Source organism: Amphibalanus amphitrite, unplaced genomic scaffold, assembly GCF_019059575.1.
Source record: "Amphibalanus amphitrite isolate SeventyFive unplaced genomic scaffold, NRLGWU_Aamphi_draft 000462F_arrow, whole genome shotgun sequence".
Taxonomy (NCBI): Eukaryota; Metazoa; Arthropoda; class Thecostraca; order Balanomorpha; family Balanidae; genus Amphibalanus; species Amphibalanus amphitrite.
Window position 1 is genome coordinate 1 of NW_024881956.1, and position 17,747 is coordinate 17,747.

At 48.6% G+C, this 17,747-nt stretch overlaps 2 protein-coding genes across 6 annotated transcripts; both read right to left on the reverse strand.

Annotated features, from left to right (window-relative positions):
• Positions 1–212: 212 nt before the first annotated feature.
• Positions 213–11,117, reverse strand: LOC122391947 (dnaJ homolog subfamily C member 21-like). 5 transcript variants are annotated; one of them, XM_043386306.1, is made up of 10 exons: positions 10,899–11,117; positions 3,794–3,897; positions 3,451–3,579; positions 2,959–3,067; positions 2,678–2,783; positions 2,175–2,342; positions 1,657–1,851; positions 1,353–1,486; positions 1,034–1,170; positions 213–762 (listed from the first exon to the last, which is right to left on the reverse strand). In XM_043386306.1, exons 2-10 carry the CDS (start codon positions 3,891–3,893, stop codon positions 419–421), a joined length of 1,422 nt encoding a protein of 473 aa, XP_043242241.1. In that variant the 5' UTR covers positions 3,894–3,897; positions 10,899–11,117; the 3' UTR covers positions 213–418. The 5 variants fall into 5 exon arrangements, with proteins under 5 accessions (XP_043242241.1, XP_043242239.1, XP_043242237.1 ...); XM_043386304.1 differs by having other exon boundaries at positions 11,025–11,045; XM_043386302.1 differs by lacking the exon at positions 10,899–11,117 and adding an exon at positions 10,667–10,788.
• A 640-nt stretch (positions 11,118–11,757) lies between these two features.
• On the reverse strand, positions 11,758–17,729 carry LOC122391922 (dynein regulatory complex protein 10-like). The gene is made up of 7 exons (XM_043386263.1): positions 17,303–17,729; positions 16,605–17,172; positions 16,196–16,434; positions 14,462–14,611; positions 13,951–14,080; positions 13,632–13,757; positions 11,758–11,944 (listed from the first exon to the last, which is right to left on the reverse strand). The coding sequence occupies exons 1-7, from the start codon at positions 17,335–17,337 to the stop codon at positions 11,813–11,815; spliced, it is 1,380 nt and encodes a 459-aa protein (XP_043242198.1). The 5' UTR covers positions 17,338–17,729; the 3' UTR covers positions 11,758–11,812.
• Between the last annotated feature and the right edge of the window lie 18 nt (positions 17,730–17,747).

Consider the following 17,747-nt stretch of genomic DNA (forward strand, 5'->3'; position numbering starts at 1 on the left):
CGCCTCTCTATCGTCTCTCTCTCTCGCTCTCTCTCGTCTCTCGCTCTCTCTCTCTCTCGCTCTCTCTCTCGCTCTCTCTTCTCTCGCTCTCTCTCGTCTCTCTCGCTCTGTCTCTTCTCTCGCTCTCCTCGCTCTCTCGCTCTCTCGCTCTCTCTCTCGCTCTCTCTCGCTCTCTCTCTCTCGCTCTCTCTCTCTCGCTCTCTCTCTCTCTCGCTCTCTCTCTCGCTCTCTCTCGCTCTCTCGCTCTCTCTCTCGCTCTCTCTCTCGCTCTCTCTTCGCTCTCTCTCTCGCTCTCTCCTCTCTCGCTCTCTCTCGCTCTCTCTCTCGCTCTCTCTCTCTCTCTCTCTCTCTCTCTCTCTCTCTCTCTCTCTCTCTCTCTCTCTCTCTCTCTCTGGATCAGCCACTGACCCTACCACACCTAGGAAGGAACTGACTGCTGCTGCTCCGCCCTGGCCTTTTTCCGCGCGTCCTTGGCTTTCTTTCCCTTGAGCCGGGGCGCGGCGGGCGGCGCCTGCGGCTGCTCCGACTGCTCCTGAAGCCGCAGTGCCGCCGCGGCCGCCGCCAGCTCCGCGTCATCGGCCGAGTCCGGTGCCTCGCCGTCCGAGCCCGAGTCCCCGGCCAGGTCGGCCGTCTCGGCGAACAGACCCCCGCCCGCGCCCCGGGACATGTTCAGGCCGGGGTCGGCGACAGCCGCCGCCGCCCGCCGCTTCTGACGCTTCTTTTTCTTGGACTTGGCACAGCTGGGTTGCGCCGGACCCTCGTCTGAAACAGCACGGAAGATGCAAGTTGCTGTTAGGAGAGAGCAAACTGTCAGCGGCTTCAACTATACTCACTTGAGTGCAATGACGCATAGTGCAAATGCATACAGTACATAGTCATAAAGCACGCAATACGTTGTTTAAATGCACGTTCACGGAAACAAGTCGCAGAGTATCACCGGTAACACGTAACACCTGTGCCTCGTAACACCGCTACATCACAGAGCTGACAGTTATATCTCCGTCGCCCGCTCTAGTCGCCGGTCCCCACTCACCGGGAGATCGGTCGCCCTCCCCGCTGCTGACCGCCGCCCCGGTGTCGCCGTTCCGGTTCTCCTCCTCCTCCAGCAGTGTCTCCCGCAGGCGCGCCACGTTGTCGCGGTGCTTCTTCGAGCCCTCGTGGTTCTTGAACCTGGCGACAGTAGGACAGACAGTCAGAAGACAATTGGACAATTGGACAGACAGTCAGAAGACAATTGGAAGAAAAACTATATTGAATCATTGTAGTTACACACAATAGAACTCATCCTACCAGACCAACGACAAATCGGAAAGCTCCAACACTTTCCCATACGTTCCTCAGCGCACACTCACGATTTGTCTGTTTTGAAGACTTTGTCGCAGGCGGGGCAGTAAAGGTGGTCGTCCTCGGCCTCCTGCTCGCTGTTCGAGTCCTCACTGTCAGACACCGCCTCACCAAACTCCCGCGCGATCGCCGCCTCCATTTGCTGAAACCAGACCGAGGCGGTACTCAGGCAGCGCCGCGGGCTGCGGCCGTTCGCAAAATCTAATCGCAAAATACCCAAAACACGAGAAACGAGTGGAAGATAACATCAAATCGATCAACGACGATCCACATTAGACGAACCTGCAGCTGGCTCTGGTCAGCTCTGCTCACCTGCAGCTGGCTCTGGTCGGCGCGGCTCCACTCGGCCTCCGTGTAGTCTGCCATCTCCCGCAGCCGCTGCTGCCGCTGCTGGTCCCGCTGCTCCTCAGCGCGCCGCGCGTTCTCGGCAGCACGCTCCTGCAGACGGCGCTGCTGGGCCGCCACGCGCCGGTCTCGCTTCCGCACGAACGCCACCAGCGCGCGCACCTGGATACCGGAAAAGGGGAGGCAGAGTCACTGGTAGTGTTACATTGGTAACCAAGTCACTAGTAACGCCGCAAGCGGCAACGGCATAGTCGTCATCAGCTCAGTAAATGTTCGCGTCAGTAAATTCCGCACAGGATCAGTCCACTGCTAGACCGTTCTTCATGAGCATCCATGCATTCCATGATCCTTCATTGATGTGCAGGCGGAGATAATAATACACAGCCTTAGCCATAAGAAGCTAGAAAAAGTGCGTACAAAGTGAGACAGCACTCAGTGCAAAGTTCCGACCACACCTACGAATTGTCTCATTACAATACTCTCACCTCCTCATTGCGCTCCTTGCGCGCCTTGTCGCGAATCTTCTTGTTCTCCTTCTCCATCTGCCGCACAGTCCATCGGTTGGGGCCCTGTCGTATGTCGTACTTGTCCAGCCATGTGTACGTTTTACGGGTACAATACGACTGCCAGTGCGCGTAGAACGGCTGCACCACCTGTATGAACAGGATACAGGGTCAGTTTCAGGAACACAGGGCTAAAGGAACAGGGTAGTTCGCCGAGCGCCGGCACCGTCACCAGTCAGGACCAGCAGTGAGACAGCAAAACTGGTGTGGCTGGATTCCAATATGCAAAGAATGTCAATTTAACTTGAGAGAAATGGCATTCCTTTCATGAAGAGGACAAATAAATACCATTTAGGCCAAGAGACGATGTTGTCCTCTGTATGGCAACATCCAACTTCCAAATCCAAACACTCAAAAGCAGACTTACATGATCAGGAAATACAAGTAGGTATAGGTACAAACCGGAGTCTCCGAGGCCAACTTACCTCTTCAAAAACACTCTGGCTGTTACCGAATTCGGGAATCTCGAAATCACTGTCTCCATCTTTGGCGAAATCCGAATCCTCAGCAGCCAACGTCTTGAAAATCTCTCTGAAAATAATAAGTGTTAGATTTGCGCACAATCGATAATTGATATTCTTTCAAACAAGAAAAAGTACCCTAAATTATTTGGTATCCTAGACCTAAGCCCATAGACTTTATAGACGATAACTAATGCTTAGATTCCCTTTTATCTGCTTAGATTCCCTTTTATCTGTCTCTGTACCTGTAAACGGCATAGAAACCCTTGTCGTCGTCTCCGTAACCGCTGTAGCAAGACGCCGTGAAGTACTGGTACACGTTCAGACTGTTGTCCTTGTAGTCATTGTCAAACCCTGCAATAACACATCGGGACAACTCAACGGCAGAATGCAGTGAGAATTGCGCCAAACCGCCAACATAGATAAAGTCATTCCTAGTCCATACCCGACCCATGCTCACACAATACCCACTGCAGTGCTTAACCCCACCACTCTGCAGTATTACGTCAGTAATGCCACGTTACATCACATCACTGTCTTGCCACGTGCCATCAGACTTTAATGCAGTGAAGCACAAGACACTACCATTACCTAACTACTATCAGGTCGTACCACCATACAGCATCGATGGTGGTACACCATCGATGCTGGTGTATCGATCGATCTTACCACCGTAAAGCGTCAAACCCAACCACCGCAGAATACGGAGCCTCGCCGCCGCACGTCATCAGACTTACCGCCGCGCAGAATCTGCTCCCGGTGTCGGTCGTAAAAGGCCCGCTCCTGGGCGTCACTCAGCACCTCGTAGGCCTGCTGCACCAGCCGAAACTGGGCGGTCGCCTCCTCGATTTGGTCAGGGTTCTTGTCTGCAAATAGCAGCAGCAAGAGAACATTAGTGTGAATGCCCAGCAAAAGGTCATACCAAAGCACGTCGGTCCCCATTTGAAGTTAGCATGCTATTTCCTCTGTAGAAGGGATTCCTGTTTCTTGTTGCATTTAAAAAAGGATCAATTGTGTCTCAGCCAAATCAATTAGAATTGTCATTATTCATTATGTTAATATAGTGGAGGGCCAGCCTACCAGGATGCCATTTGAGGGCCAGCTTCCTGTATGCCTTCTTGAGTTCCTCATCAGTGGCAGTCCGTTCCACATCCAGCACTTCGTAGTGGCACTTCATCATGAATCTAAAAAAGTGGTAGGTGGGCATTGTTTAAACAGAATACATGCAAAAACAGCCAAATTGTGCCAATGTAAGGCAAATGCCAAGAATGATTGTCACATTTCCTAATTCCACTCCACAAAACCAGAAAATGTGCACTAAAATGGTATAGTTTTATCATTACTATTGCAATAATTCATAATGACATCATTGGGCGGGAGCATGCTATGCCAGGTCCAGGAGGGTTGAAATACTTTTGTGCATATCTCTTGTAATATAAGTAACACCTTGCCATCAGTTTACATGTCCTTTTATGATCCTGAGCACAAATTGATAAGTGGTAAATTGATGAGATATAGTAAACCAATGATAAAGTGATCTACTGTGAACTATCAAAAAAGCCAAGGTGATCAAACATATAGCGAATGCTTGGGGCAAAAAAGGCCAAAGGGATTATTATCGGCATGAGGTAGGTAAGCTATATCAAAACAAAAGTTTCATATTACAGTTATTTTTAGGCCTCATAGTCACCCACAAGCTTCACCTGACATGAAAAAATGATTTGATGCTAAAAATAAAAGTAAAACTACTTAGCTTATGCCTTACATTCTCACATATCACTATCAGTGGCTATATTTTAGTGACTCATACTTGTGGGCTATGGGCTAAACCTTAAAACATCAGCTGGCAACAAGTTTCATACCAGTAAAACTGGCCTTAAATTTACCACCAGAGGCTAGTTTTACTGACAAAATATTGACTGTGTTTATTTTCAGTCTAGTCACCCATTAATTTTGAAAGCCAGAAAAAATAGCTGATAGAAAACATATGAATTCTGAGAACTTACTGATGTCAATATTCATTCAGTAGTTGCCTACTTTTTATGGTAAAAGTATACATTGAGTCCGAGTGACTGTTTAAGATAAAGTTTTCATATTCTTACATTATTTGACATCCTGAATCCAAAAATGATACTTTATGTCTTGGAAATAAAAGGAAAACATAATCAAACCTGACCTAACCTTACCTATTTACCTACAAACCTACAACCTACAACCTAAAACCTACCAACCTAAAACCTACCAACCTAAAACCTAGAACCTACAAACCTACAACCTAACCTAACCTAAAACCTACAAACCTACAACCTAACCTAACCTAAATCCTAAATTTTTTGCTGTTACATATTTGTATCAACAGCGTCACAATTGTCCACTCGGACCTAATATATACGGTATCGGTAACCCTGAGCTCTGTTCGCCCGCTGCTGTCAAAACAGCTTCCCCAACAGCCCACTAGGTGGCTACTGTGTTGAAGAGATAGGACTGTGCTGTTGACCAATGAGAGGCCGAGAAACGCACGCAGGCTGCTGACGTAGGCTGCCGTGCGCTTACTATGGGCAACCACAAAAGTGAGATATTTCTTCTTTTCTCTGGGGCTACAAAGTGATCTAAAACGCAGACAAAAAAGTTACCGACACTACAAAACGACTGCCACCATCCATACGCTGGCTGATGGACGAGATTGTTGCCTAGCAACGGAGACCACGTGAATTTGTCCAATAGGAGCTCGAGTCGCGCCAACAGTGTGTGACGTAGGCTGCTGTTATAACCGCAGAGTTCGTGCGGTCGCTGTGGGCCAACCGCAGCGAAGGCGCGGCCGATTTGGGCGCGCCCCGCGCCGCTGTCACACGTGCGCCAAACAAGCTGAGCAATGTCCCTTTTGATTGTCGCTTAGCAGCGGAGACCACGGTCACGACGTACTTTTGGCGTACTTTTGTCTGCAGCCCCATCCGTTAGCTGCGTAGGTTTCATGAAAGTAAGCTTGGGTTTCATGGCTCGACGCTAGTGACCTCTATATTGAACTTCATCAACGCGCTAGCGACATCTCGCAGGAGCCAAAAGGACTTGGCATTATGCAGTGAATCATTCAAACTTTGCAAATCATTGGCAACTTTGCCGAGAACATAGGCGGCGGAATGGGGAGGGCACCGGGGCACCGTGCCCCCTTTGATTTTGACATTTTTACATTAGCCCTATGGGCGTTGCATGGAAAGAATTTAGAATGGGACCAAAAGTCGGCAGTGCCCCGCCCCCCCCCCCCTTAATTGAAGGTGTTCCGCCGCTACTGGCCGAGAACGCCGATGTTCCTTTCGCACCGGGCGTCGGTTCATCACAGGTGTTGGTAGGGCTCGAATGGCACAGTCAAATAGCACAGCCATCACAGCACAGCACTACCCCCTAGCCCTCGCCACCGAGAAGAGGGGGTTCGGGTGTCGCCCTCGACGTTTTTTTTTAAAGGTAATTGCTCGGAAGGCGCTGGTATAGAGATGAAAGCTGGCGCACTTGAACATTAAAGACGGATCTTCACAACGACCACATTATTAGGTCAGGTCAGGTTACTGACTTGGGACGTCGTAAGTGAACCTCTGCACGGCCCTGAAATGTCGCAATTTAGTCCGAAATGGCGAGGGGCGGTGACGGCAGAGTCCATCTACCCTCCCCCTAAACGGCATCTGATGAAGAAAACCGATAGGTTCGGCGAGAATTAAAAATGCCCTAATTATTGCTGAGTCTAGGCAGTACCATGCCCACGATCACGACACCCATCTGTTCATATGCCCATCGGTGAATAGCGCGTGTCAGCCTGTGTCCGGCTGTTATTGCCTGCGGTTACAGGTGCGTCATCAACGTAACAAAGAAGTACGACGCTTGTGATATCTATCCTGAAGCACCATGAAATGTGACATCCGTAAAATGTACAGTAGAATAGTTAGTCATTGCCCATGTAGAACACATTTATGGTGAGTGGTAACATTTATTTCCAGATAACAAATTTAACGAGAAGGATAAGGCTATGGCCACTGGCCAGTAGCCTTATCCACATGGCCACATGCGAACAAAACAACGTCACACAACGAATCAATGCCAAAGATTAAAGGCTGTTTACAAATATCTACAAATAAATCACGCCTGACATGTGTTCAATTGTTATATAACGAGCTGTGCGATGTGCAGTATCAGTGCCAGCAGTGTGGCCAGTGAAGCATCAGGTTCACTGGCCACACTGCAGAGCTCGTCTGCGACGAGCGCCAGGCCTCCTGCTGGCAGGCCAGCGAGACGGGTTCCGAACCTCAGGGACCACAGCCCAGGTCGTCGAAACCATCAGGCAGGGCGAGGATGGAAGATGAGCGAGCATATCGGCGCGATAGGCTTCAGTCAATTGCTGAGCGGGACCGAGGGCGTCCGTCCGTTGAAGACAGGAGGTCGACGGACTGCAAACAGCGTGCGGCGGTCTTCTCAAGGCTGTCCGATGGGCCGCTGGCCCTAAGCAGCGATAAATCACCTGCCAAGAAAACAAGGGATCAGAAAATTCACTCTCTACTTTAAAGTCCAAAATGCTTATTGCTCAAGCACCTCAGGGTCAGAGCCTCAGAGGAAGCAGTAATAGAGGCCTTCAGCAACCTCACCAAGCTATTCAGAGTGATAACAGGATGATGCCTCAGGTCTGAAGACATTACCGGACAGCTGGCGGAAGGCATTTTCCAGCAAATGGTCAAAGACCTGCAGTAAATGTTCTCATGGGCATGTGCCATATTTTTGTTTTGATTGATGAAAACTGTTTATTTATCATTCCATATGTAAACCAGTCCGTGCAAGGTTCTGAACAACTTTTTTTTAATTTCATCATTAAAAATCAACTTGAATATTAAAAATTGTGGCATATAAATAGGCTTTCAAGTTTCACGGTCCGGGATACACATCACCAACAATCACCACATGTACGAGTGCTATGAATTCAGTGCCTTCTTGGGAATAACTTCCTATATTTAAGATAAAAAATTACATGGATAGGTGTACCAAGATAAAACACAAGGCAATAACAATAATTTGAAGGAAGAAACAGCAAAAGTATCACTACACAGTACCTACTTATTATAAATATTTGTGAACATAAATTGGGAAATAAAATGACAATATTGAGCGGCCAAGTATTCAAGAAGGTACCTAAATCGTTACAAACTTCAGGGGACAGCAAATCTAATGAAGCAAAATATTGCATTTTAGCACACATATTCTGACACAATCAAACACTAAATCTAAATGCTCTTCTATGAAGTAGGTACTCCAAAACGCAGGTAAAATCGTTTACAAATAGAAAATGAACGTTCTATGCCTGTCACCTATGGCTGAACAAATAAACAGCATATAAAATTAAATAACACAAAAAATCAATATTCAAAACTGAATATAATCACAACATACCTATGTGAGACAATAAACACACAAAACAGCGCAGGGGAGCTTTGTTGATGTGCGCCACCAATGTCAGTACAGCATCATATATGTCTCTTTCACGTAGCACGTAGCTTGCAGTGATGACGTCATGTCCCGTGACGTAAATCGACCGCCGACGTCATAAGTCTGCTGATAAATAAACGGGGTGCGAACAGAGCTCTGGCGTCACCGGTAGCGTTTTCGTTCAAGGTTAAGGTTTCCTGCATTAGGCAGTATTAGGCCACCGTGCCAAGCCGTAGCATGCTGTGACGTCATTGGGTAAGAGAACGTACCACGCTATCAGTAGGTATCGACTGGACTCAGATAGGGTCTGTTCCCGTCGCTCCTCCCAAAAAATCTCGGATGAGGTTGGATGAGCTTGGAGGAGAGCCGTTTCAGAGGAGCCACGGGAACATTTTTGCGAGGAAATCAGCTGTTTGCGGGCTGTAACGGTCGGCGATTTATGGCGCGCAAACATAAATCAAGAGATTATAATCGCTTCCTAATAAAATAACCTTAGATTAATATCAAACATTACTATTTAAAGATATCCTATCGTCATCAATCACTAAAATCATTTCCACTTCCCTCAAATCTCATTTATAAACAATTCACATTTGTATTACGTGCGCCAAATATGTCTACGCAAGAGCCTCCTCCAAAAAAACAACTTTCGTTTGGGATGAGGGAGGAGGCAAATAGTGGTGGTGAGATGTGAAATGAAGATGAGCTTGGAGGAGCTTGGAGGAGCGACGGGAACGATTTTTTGAAACGAGAGGAGGTTAGAGGAGCTTAGAGGAGGTTAGAGGAGCGACGGGAACAAACCCATAGACTCAGAACGACTCAGGCAGACTCAAACTGACTCAGACCGACTCAACCCACTCAAATCGATTCCGATCGACTCAGATCGACTCAGAACGACCCAAACTGACTCAGACCGACTCAACCGACTCAAATCGATTCCGATCGACTCAGACCGACTCAGAACGACTCAACCGACTCAAATAGATTCCGATCGACTCAGACAGACTCAGAACGACTCAGGCAGACTCAAACCGACTCAGGCAGACTCAAACTGACTCGACCGACTCAGAACGACTCAAACTGACTCGACCGACTCAGAACGACTCAAACTGACTCAGACCGACTCAAACTGACTCAGACCGACTCAACCGACTCAAATCGATTCCGATCGACTCAGACCAACTCAGAACGACTCAGGCGGACTCAAACCGACTCAAATTGATTCCGAGCGACTCAGGCAGACTCAGACAGACTCAGAGCGACCCAGGCAGACTCAAACCGACCAAAATCGATTCCGAGCGACTCAGACAGACTCAGAACGACTCAGGCAGACTCAAACTGACTAAAATCGATTCCGAGCGACTCAGACAGACTCAGAACGACTCAGGCAGACTCAAACCGACTCAGGCAGACTCGGGCCGATTCAGATAGACTCAGGCAGACTCAAACCGACTCAGGCAGACTCAGACTGATTCAGATCGATTCCGAGCGACTCAGAAAGACTCAGAACGACTCAGGCAGACTCAGGCGGATTCAAACCGACTCAACCGACTCAGAGTCAGTTTGAGTCTGCCTGAGTCGGTTTGAGTTTGCCTGAGTCGTTCTGAGTCTGTCTGCGTCGATCGGAATCGATTTGAAACGGTTGAGTCGGTCTGAGTCAGTTGGAGTCGTTCTGAGTCGATCGGAATCGATTTGAGTCGGTTGAGTCGGTCTGAGTCAGTTTGAGTCGGTCTGAGTCAGTTTGAGTCTGCCTGAGTCGGTTTGAGTCTGCCTGAGTCGTTCTGAGTCTGTCTGAGTCGATCGGAATCGATTTGAGTCGGTTGAGTCGGTCTGAGTCAGTTTGAGTCGTTCTGAGTCGGTCTGAGTCGATCGGAATCTATTTGAGTCAGTTGAGTCGTTCTGAGTCGGTCCGAGTCGATCGGAATCGATTTGAGTCGGTTGAGTCGGTCTGAGTCAGTTTGGGTCGTTCTGAGTCGGTCTGAGTCGATCGGAATCTATTTGAGTCGGTTGAGTCGGTCTGAGTCAGTTTGAGTCTGCCTGAGTCGTTCTGAGTGTATCTGAGTCTCAGTCGATACTGATAGCGTGGTACGTTCTCTTACCCAGTGACGTCACAGCATGCTTCGGCTTGGCACGGTGGCCTAATGCTACCTAATACAGGAAACCTTAACCTTGAACGAAAACGCTACCGGTGACGCCAGGGTTACCGATACCATATATACTAATACCCTTTTTATGTGGTTATGCTTGATTGAAGCTATTCAAATATATAAATACAATGGCAGCAAGCAATTTTTGTTAGAAAACATGGCCGTGTTTCATGGCCCAACACTGCATTGCACTGCACTGCTATATTGGTGCAGCGTTTGGTTTGAGACAAATTTGGCTTGACACTTCAATGTTGTGAGCACCAAAGTTTGTTGATGTTTCAATGAAATATGAATGAATACCCAAAACTGATACATTGCTGAGCGCAGCATGCTGCAGCATACCTACCTTTTAATACTTATTCCTGGTAAGTATTCCTGGTAGCACTAAACCTGTTAAGTACACTGGTACAGACACTGACAGACACATGTGTTGTCATCAGGAATTTACTTTCTCAAGACATTTCAAATGATAGGTATTGTTGTTCTTATATCGACTCTCGTCCTGCTATTGCACCACGTGAGACCCATCGTAACAGCCGAGCATAATGGTTTGCCTACGCCACCAGGCACCAACTCACCGGGCAAAAAGTGAAATGCCTCTTGAGTTAGATTTCAAAAAAGCTTAAGGGTAAATTAATTATTTGATTCGCGAATAATTTGTATTATTGTGCAAATGAAAATAAAACAAGCCCATCGAGATTCACATGGCGCAGTTCGCCTCTTCACGCCATAAGCGCCGTCCTTTCAGGCAGCATATGGCAGCAATCTTCCGTTCTCTCGATGAAGGAAACTGCACACCCTGCACACTAAAGTTTCACTTCGCCGTTTCATTGCACAGCACAATCCCATTACGCTCATAAGTCATATAGGGCCTTGAAAACGCTCAACGCCGTATAATAAAGCTCAAATGGATAATGACCGGACAATGAGGGCAATCAATATTGTAGCAGTCTTAAACCTCGGCTCACATGACGTCACATGAGACAGGTAGGGAAGAACTGTTTTCAGGGCCTTGACCTTTGGGAAGAACCAAGGGAACCATAGGTGACGCAAGTCTACTATAGGGGAGACAAGTGATCCAAGAATGTCGACAAAAAATGCGGGGTCAGTCTCCAGCGTGCCGCATGCAAGCGAGAGCCCTCTGTTCTTCCGTTTCAGTTGCATGCACGTACACACCTGACACCTCACTAGCGTAGTTTAGTAGCTACTAGCTAGCATTACCATCAACCATGTAATGTTTACCGGATGAATGGTGCCTTGTGGCGATTCAAATGATCTCAGCTTCAAGCCGCCACCCTGCCGCGCCATCTAATGATCAAGTTGAAGCAGGCGTGGGCGCCCATCAGCCGGATTTCTGCGACATGCGAAACTGTGTGGTGCCGTAAGTCGGCCGCTGTCCCACCAGTGCCACTCCGCCCGACATCAAACACACAGCTCATCTCTCATCCGTATATTGCAAACCACAGTCCGAGCTTGAGCTACTTTGACAGCATCACTTCTTCTTCCCTGTCTTTCCTTTAGGACTTTTTCCACCTTTCTTGCCACCACCCTTCTTGCCTTTCTTGCCCTTGCCTTTCTTTCCCTTCTTGAGTCGTTTTCTGACGCGGTAGCCACGCCAAAATGCCTACAATGCGAGAGGGAGTTCAGCTCAGAATCCGAGGAATACGAGAATGGGCGATCAGCTGCATGCTAAGCAAATTGAATCGCTGCAGGTAGAACTGAGAACAATACAAGATGTCATACGAGGGCGAGGCATTAAAATGCATTCGGCGTTGGGCAATTATAAACCCTTTCTGTGATACAGAATACAGGACCTTAATATCTAACAGCTATAAAATTCTATCTAACAGCTATAAATTTGTATGCTGAATCTTGACTGACTTCTAAATTGCGATAGCAAAAAATCGTTTAACTGTGTCCGATAACAAGTAAGTAGTAACTACATTAAATATCACCATAGAGGTAAACACAACAACGCAAAATCATCACAACACGTAAAAAAGACGTCGTTATCATGAGAAATTCGCAACGTATTTTGCACAATATTTTCCATGATTTTAACCCGCGCCGGGCCGGTGCTCTGAGATTCCGCGCCGGGCCGGGGGGGGGGGGGTGTCTGAACACCCCCCCCTTCTAACTCGGCTCCTGGGCCACGTAGCGACATGCAGTAAGCGGCAATCGAAAGAACGTCCAAAATAAGGACGAAAAACTTCGGTCATTTTTTGGGTCAGGTCAAAGGTCAGGTCACCAGACGTTACCAAAGGTCAAATGTCCACTATTTCAACATTTTGGAAACTGCCAACGGCTATCTCGGGAACCGATAGAGCCACAGCGCTGCGGAAAAGCGCATTCGATAGCCCTTTTACAGACCTTTCTGAATAATGTTCTCAGATTTGACCTCAGGTCAATGGTTTAGCCTCCAGAGGGCAAAAACTCCAAAAATAGCCGTTTTTACGAAAAACGTTTTTTCGGCAATAACTTTTGACTCAAATAAACCACGACATTACTTTTGCCACCATCGTGTTCCTCTCGTCGAGACGCGTCGAATGAACTATAATTTGACCTTGAAAGGTCAACTTGAAAATTTGACCTCAGGTCAAGGTCATGACCTGACCGGAAAAGGTCATGTTGCATATCAGTCGATCCGCAACGTCGAGCCGAACACATCTAAGGCGTTTTCAGCGCTCTAGCACGTCTCTATCAGAAGTTATTAGCGAAAAACTGTTAGATTCTGTTCGTGACCTGAGATGACCTCGGGGACATAACGAGGGGTCACAGTTGCCATTTTCCGGTTCAGTGTGTCCATTTTACCTACATCTCGATGTTTGAGAGTGTCTAGAATAGCGTTCGTGCAAAACAGACGCTTTTCAATTTTCTCCCATTGACTTATAATGGAGGGGTCGCAAAATTGACCTGACCTTAGGTCACCGATATCAAAATTCCAAGATAAACATTTTATAGATAATGTTGCTCTAATCAGTCGCTGAAAGTTTCAAGGCAATCGATCACTCGGTGTAGCTATGACGAGCATTCTTATTTTTTCTGAGGTGAGGTCACTTGGCGTGACCTGGTGACCTGACCTAAGGTGACCTTGGTCTGAAATTTTCACAACATGTGCGGAAAAGATGCACGAACAGGTGTGCCAAAAACGGCGGCGCGGAGCGCCGCCCGTTTTTGAGATATCTGCGAAAAACCGCAGGGGGGGGGGTGTTCAAACACCCCCCCCCCCGGCCCGGCGCGGGTTAAATACCACACTTCGCCAACTCAATAAGGCACACTACGGAGCGTAACGTTCTGCCGACCACACTCACCTGAATGTACAGGGCTGCAGCGGCTTTCTTGATGGCCAACTGCTCTTCAAAGATGCGCTGCTCCTCTCGCCGTTCTCGCTTCAAAATGATCGAATCATATCGATCTCTTATCGCTTCCACTTTTGCCTGCCAAATATCAGGACAGTGAGCACGTTAGCTGTGCTAATATAATGCAGTGAGCCGCATATAGTTACACTCAGATGTTTAGCTTTTTTTATTGCAGTGACTGAACATCCTTTGCTTACTTCATACAATTCGGTGTTTACAAAAGAGTCCACATATAAGGTCTCATTTCCTATAAAACGATCCTCAGTCTTACGTCATATTCTTCGCGCTCAGCGGTCTCCTTTTCAAACTCGGCCTGCAAGCCTTCGATTTCTTCAGTTTTCTCCATCATTTCGGCATCGTATTTTTGCAACCAGTTTTCCAGCTCAGACTCAATTTTGTACCTGAAATATGCATGAGAAACCAGTCAGCTGTCACTGATTGTAAGGAACGACGATGCCACTTCTTCAGTGGAAAAATAAGTACGATATCTTTAGTAGTTTTGAGAGCAATGTGCGCATAAAAACATCGAAAACATTTCAATTAAAGCCGGATAGTGGTAGATAGTAGTGGCAATAAGTATTAATCTATGACTGGAAACCTATCGGTAAAAAGGGGCGCAATGATGCACTTCAACCCTGGAACGACATTGAGCGTGTCGAGATCTAATGCAAATGAAACCAGACTTTTAATACGTGATCTCACAAGTCACAACACGCTACCCACGATACTGACGACCCGATGTTCCTATAGTACCGCTCCGCTCTCAGTCTCCCGCTACTCACTTCCGTTTTTTGAGCGCGGCCTCGGCCTTTCTGTTACTGACGCGCAGCTCCTGCAGTCCGGCCATGTTCTTTTCGTAGATGACCTTGAGTCGCTCACGTTCCATCTGGTAGGCCGCACGCGCTGCTGTGATGTCTCCCTCGGCCTCAGCGCTGCAGTATATGAACATGGTTACGAATAAACAAGATACATCTATATAGATCCACAGGGGGACATACAAGCTCACCAATAAGCCCGCGTACAGACGTGTCAACGAACTAGTCAGGCAGATTATAAATGTGACAGATAGTCAGTTATTGATTCCAGAAAAAGGATGTAAAATCCAGAAACCTAATAACGGGTGTGCACTTAGTTTCCGGAAAAAGTTTGTGCTGCCATACCTAACTTTAGTGTTTGAACTTAGATTAAGATGATATTTGGCACATATATAAATTGTAACAATAGTTAAGAGTTGTCAAAAGAATTAGGCGCTCTCTCCTCCCAGGCGGTCTACAGCCCACGTGCTATACAGACGCCCCCTGTTGAAATTGCGCGGCACCTCCGGGTCCAGGTGTGGCGATGGCTAGCGGGTTATGGACTTCAAATAGGCGCTAATATGCACTTAACATCTTCCTTAGTACTACATTGTCCTCATAAGTCCCCATTCGGTCGCCGTTGAGATATGCCAAGAAGATTATCTTCGCGGCTCACAAACGGTACATGTGCGCCGTCCCGTAGATCCAGCGCTCCGCGCGCACAGTGACTGCATTGTGGTGTGATCATGACACCTATACTTTCCTCGGGTAGTGATGTTCCCAATGTGACAAAATTTATTTATTTAAGCACTGCTGTCAAAAGATATCAACGTATGCATTGGCTACATAGGGCTAACATAATGATTGGATACCGCACGTGGGGATATGGCGGTCCACTGACCAGGAGATTGCGTCGAAAGTGGTCAGCAGGCTAAGGTTCCACATTTTGTGAGCGCCTGCTTCTGGAGGTGGTGTTTTACCCCATCTTCATTACACAAAATTTCCCTTTTAGGCGATCTAATTCCAGCATCCACAGGTGATTGCTTGATTCGTCTGTGCACTCAGCATTTATCGTGATAACTTACAGATCCATGTCTCATTGCTCCTCTGCTGCTTTTATCGGCTGCCGAGTGCTGGATCATGGTATCTCTACCCTTTTTGGTATACAATATCACAATTTAAAATTTTTCTTACAAGCATGGAAAACGGGAGGACGGGAAGCGTATCGGGAACACTCACAAGATGGTGAATACCTTTTACCAGAACGAGCCTCTTCTGCTGGGGCACTTTCGCCACGAATAAACACACCTGCACACTGTGCATGTGCCACGCACTTCCCCGTGCTTGTGCCGTTCCTCTAATGGCACAAGCTCTCTTTCTAGCAATACCCAGAAAGCGCCAGTGGGAAGAGAAGTTGTTTCTCTGGAATTTTTGTTAATTTTGTGAAAATTCCGCCACTCTTTTCCGCGTTCATGACTTAGTTGTAAGCACCTTTCTGTATGAAAAAATTGTCGGTTTGGTCTGCATTTTGGCATGCTCATTCCCAAATGAGTAATTATTAACTATACGAAAGTTTGTATTGATAGCTTTAATAGTTTTAAAGATACGGATGATCAATCTTTTTCCAGAAACTAAGTGCACACCCGTTATTCTCTCCATCCGCCTTTATCCCCCACCGCTTTTTACATCCTCTCTCCAATCTCCCCTCACGCTCCAACTCACATGACGTTGGCGACGTCCTCAGTGGACTTGCGCTCGACGCCGGCGATGTTGCCCTCCAGTTTGTCGATGACGGCGTTCTTGATTCGCCGGTCGTCATCGCGCTGCTGCAGCAGGCCGTCCAGCCGGGTCTGCAGCATGTCCAGCAACTGCCGGTTGTGGTTGTCGCGCCGCCAGATCTCTCTCAGACGCTCGGTGCGACTGGCCTCCTGGTCGGGCGTGGTCACCAGGCGCAGGTACATCTGGACGGACGGGTCAAGGGGCGGGACTGGTACTTTCGAGCGAACGAAGGAGACCGCGAAAACAGCCTGCAAGTAAGCCCAACGTAACCCTCGTATTTCCAATCGCCAGAAATGACTGGCCAGTCACCGAGCACGCACCCCGAAGCGTGCCATTGAATCCATCCACCCACCTGGCGGCGGAGAAAGGCCATCTGCCGGAGGAACTGCTGGGCCGGCGGTGAGGCGGGGCCGGCCAGCGGCCCGTCCAGGCCGGCGGAGGCGGCGTGGTGTCGCCACTGGCGCACCAGCCGCCGGCTGGCCGCCGCCAGCTGTTCGATGGTGTCGGCCAGGGCGGCCACACAGCGCGGGTCGGCGCCCGGCGTGCCCAGCAGGCCGTTACTGGGCGCCAGCGGCACGGCCGTCTCGGTCGGCTCGGCGGCCGCCGTATCCGTCACGTCGAACGTCTCCAGGCTGTGGCTGGAGCTGGGCGGCGGCACGCTGGCGCGCAGCCGCTCGGCGTCCTCGTGGAACTGCTGGCGTAGCTGCAGGTAGACGGCGGCCGCGTGCGCCAGCGGCTCGGCCACGTGGTGGCCGCACTCATCCACCAGCTGCGCCCAGACCAGCGGCAGCCGCAGCACCGTGCGCAGCTTCACCAGCAGCTCGTCCAGCGCGTTCAGGATCCGCTCCGACTCGATGCACGGCAGCGAGACCTCGTTGGTGGTCTCGTTGTCACCAGAGCCGCGCTGCTCGCATGGGCCCCTGGTGACACGGAGGACAGATCAATCAGCAGCGGCAATGAAACGCATCGTCTCAAACGTTCACTAAGTAATAGAAACTGACGAACCAAACATGCTATCTTCAAATTTGCTAATAACGGCATGAAACTTACATTTCTGTCCTATGTTCATTGGATGGTGTGGCCATCGTTGATCATTTATTTGCCGGGTGAAATGGCTATCTTCAAACTGTCTTTGCTCTGCCAGTCACGATAGCACGCAACGCATATTGTTATTGAGCGATGCCAAATTAAAAGAGATACAACTTCGATAAATCACACGAAAGGATTCAGGACGTTAGGCATTCCTATGAAAACACCCGTGGAAGGGGGCACAACCACGGTGAGACTGAAGTCGTTTACATAGAAGTGCTACTGCTTTGAGCCACGATGATCCGTGCACCGCCAAGGCCCACACGCCGCACGCGCTCACTCCGTAATACAAAATCCAACGGTCCTAGCGACCCACGCTGGCCGCGCTGGCCTCCAGTCTCACAGAATTACAAGCGTTGTTTCGTATCGATCGTTGTCATGGCAACCGATTGGGGTCTTCCCAAGG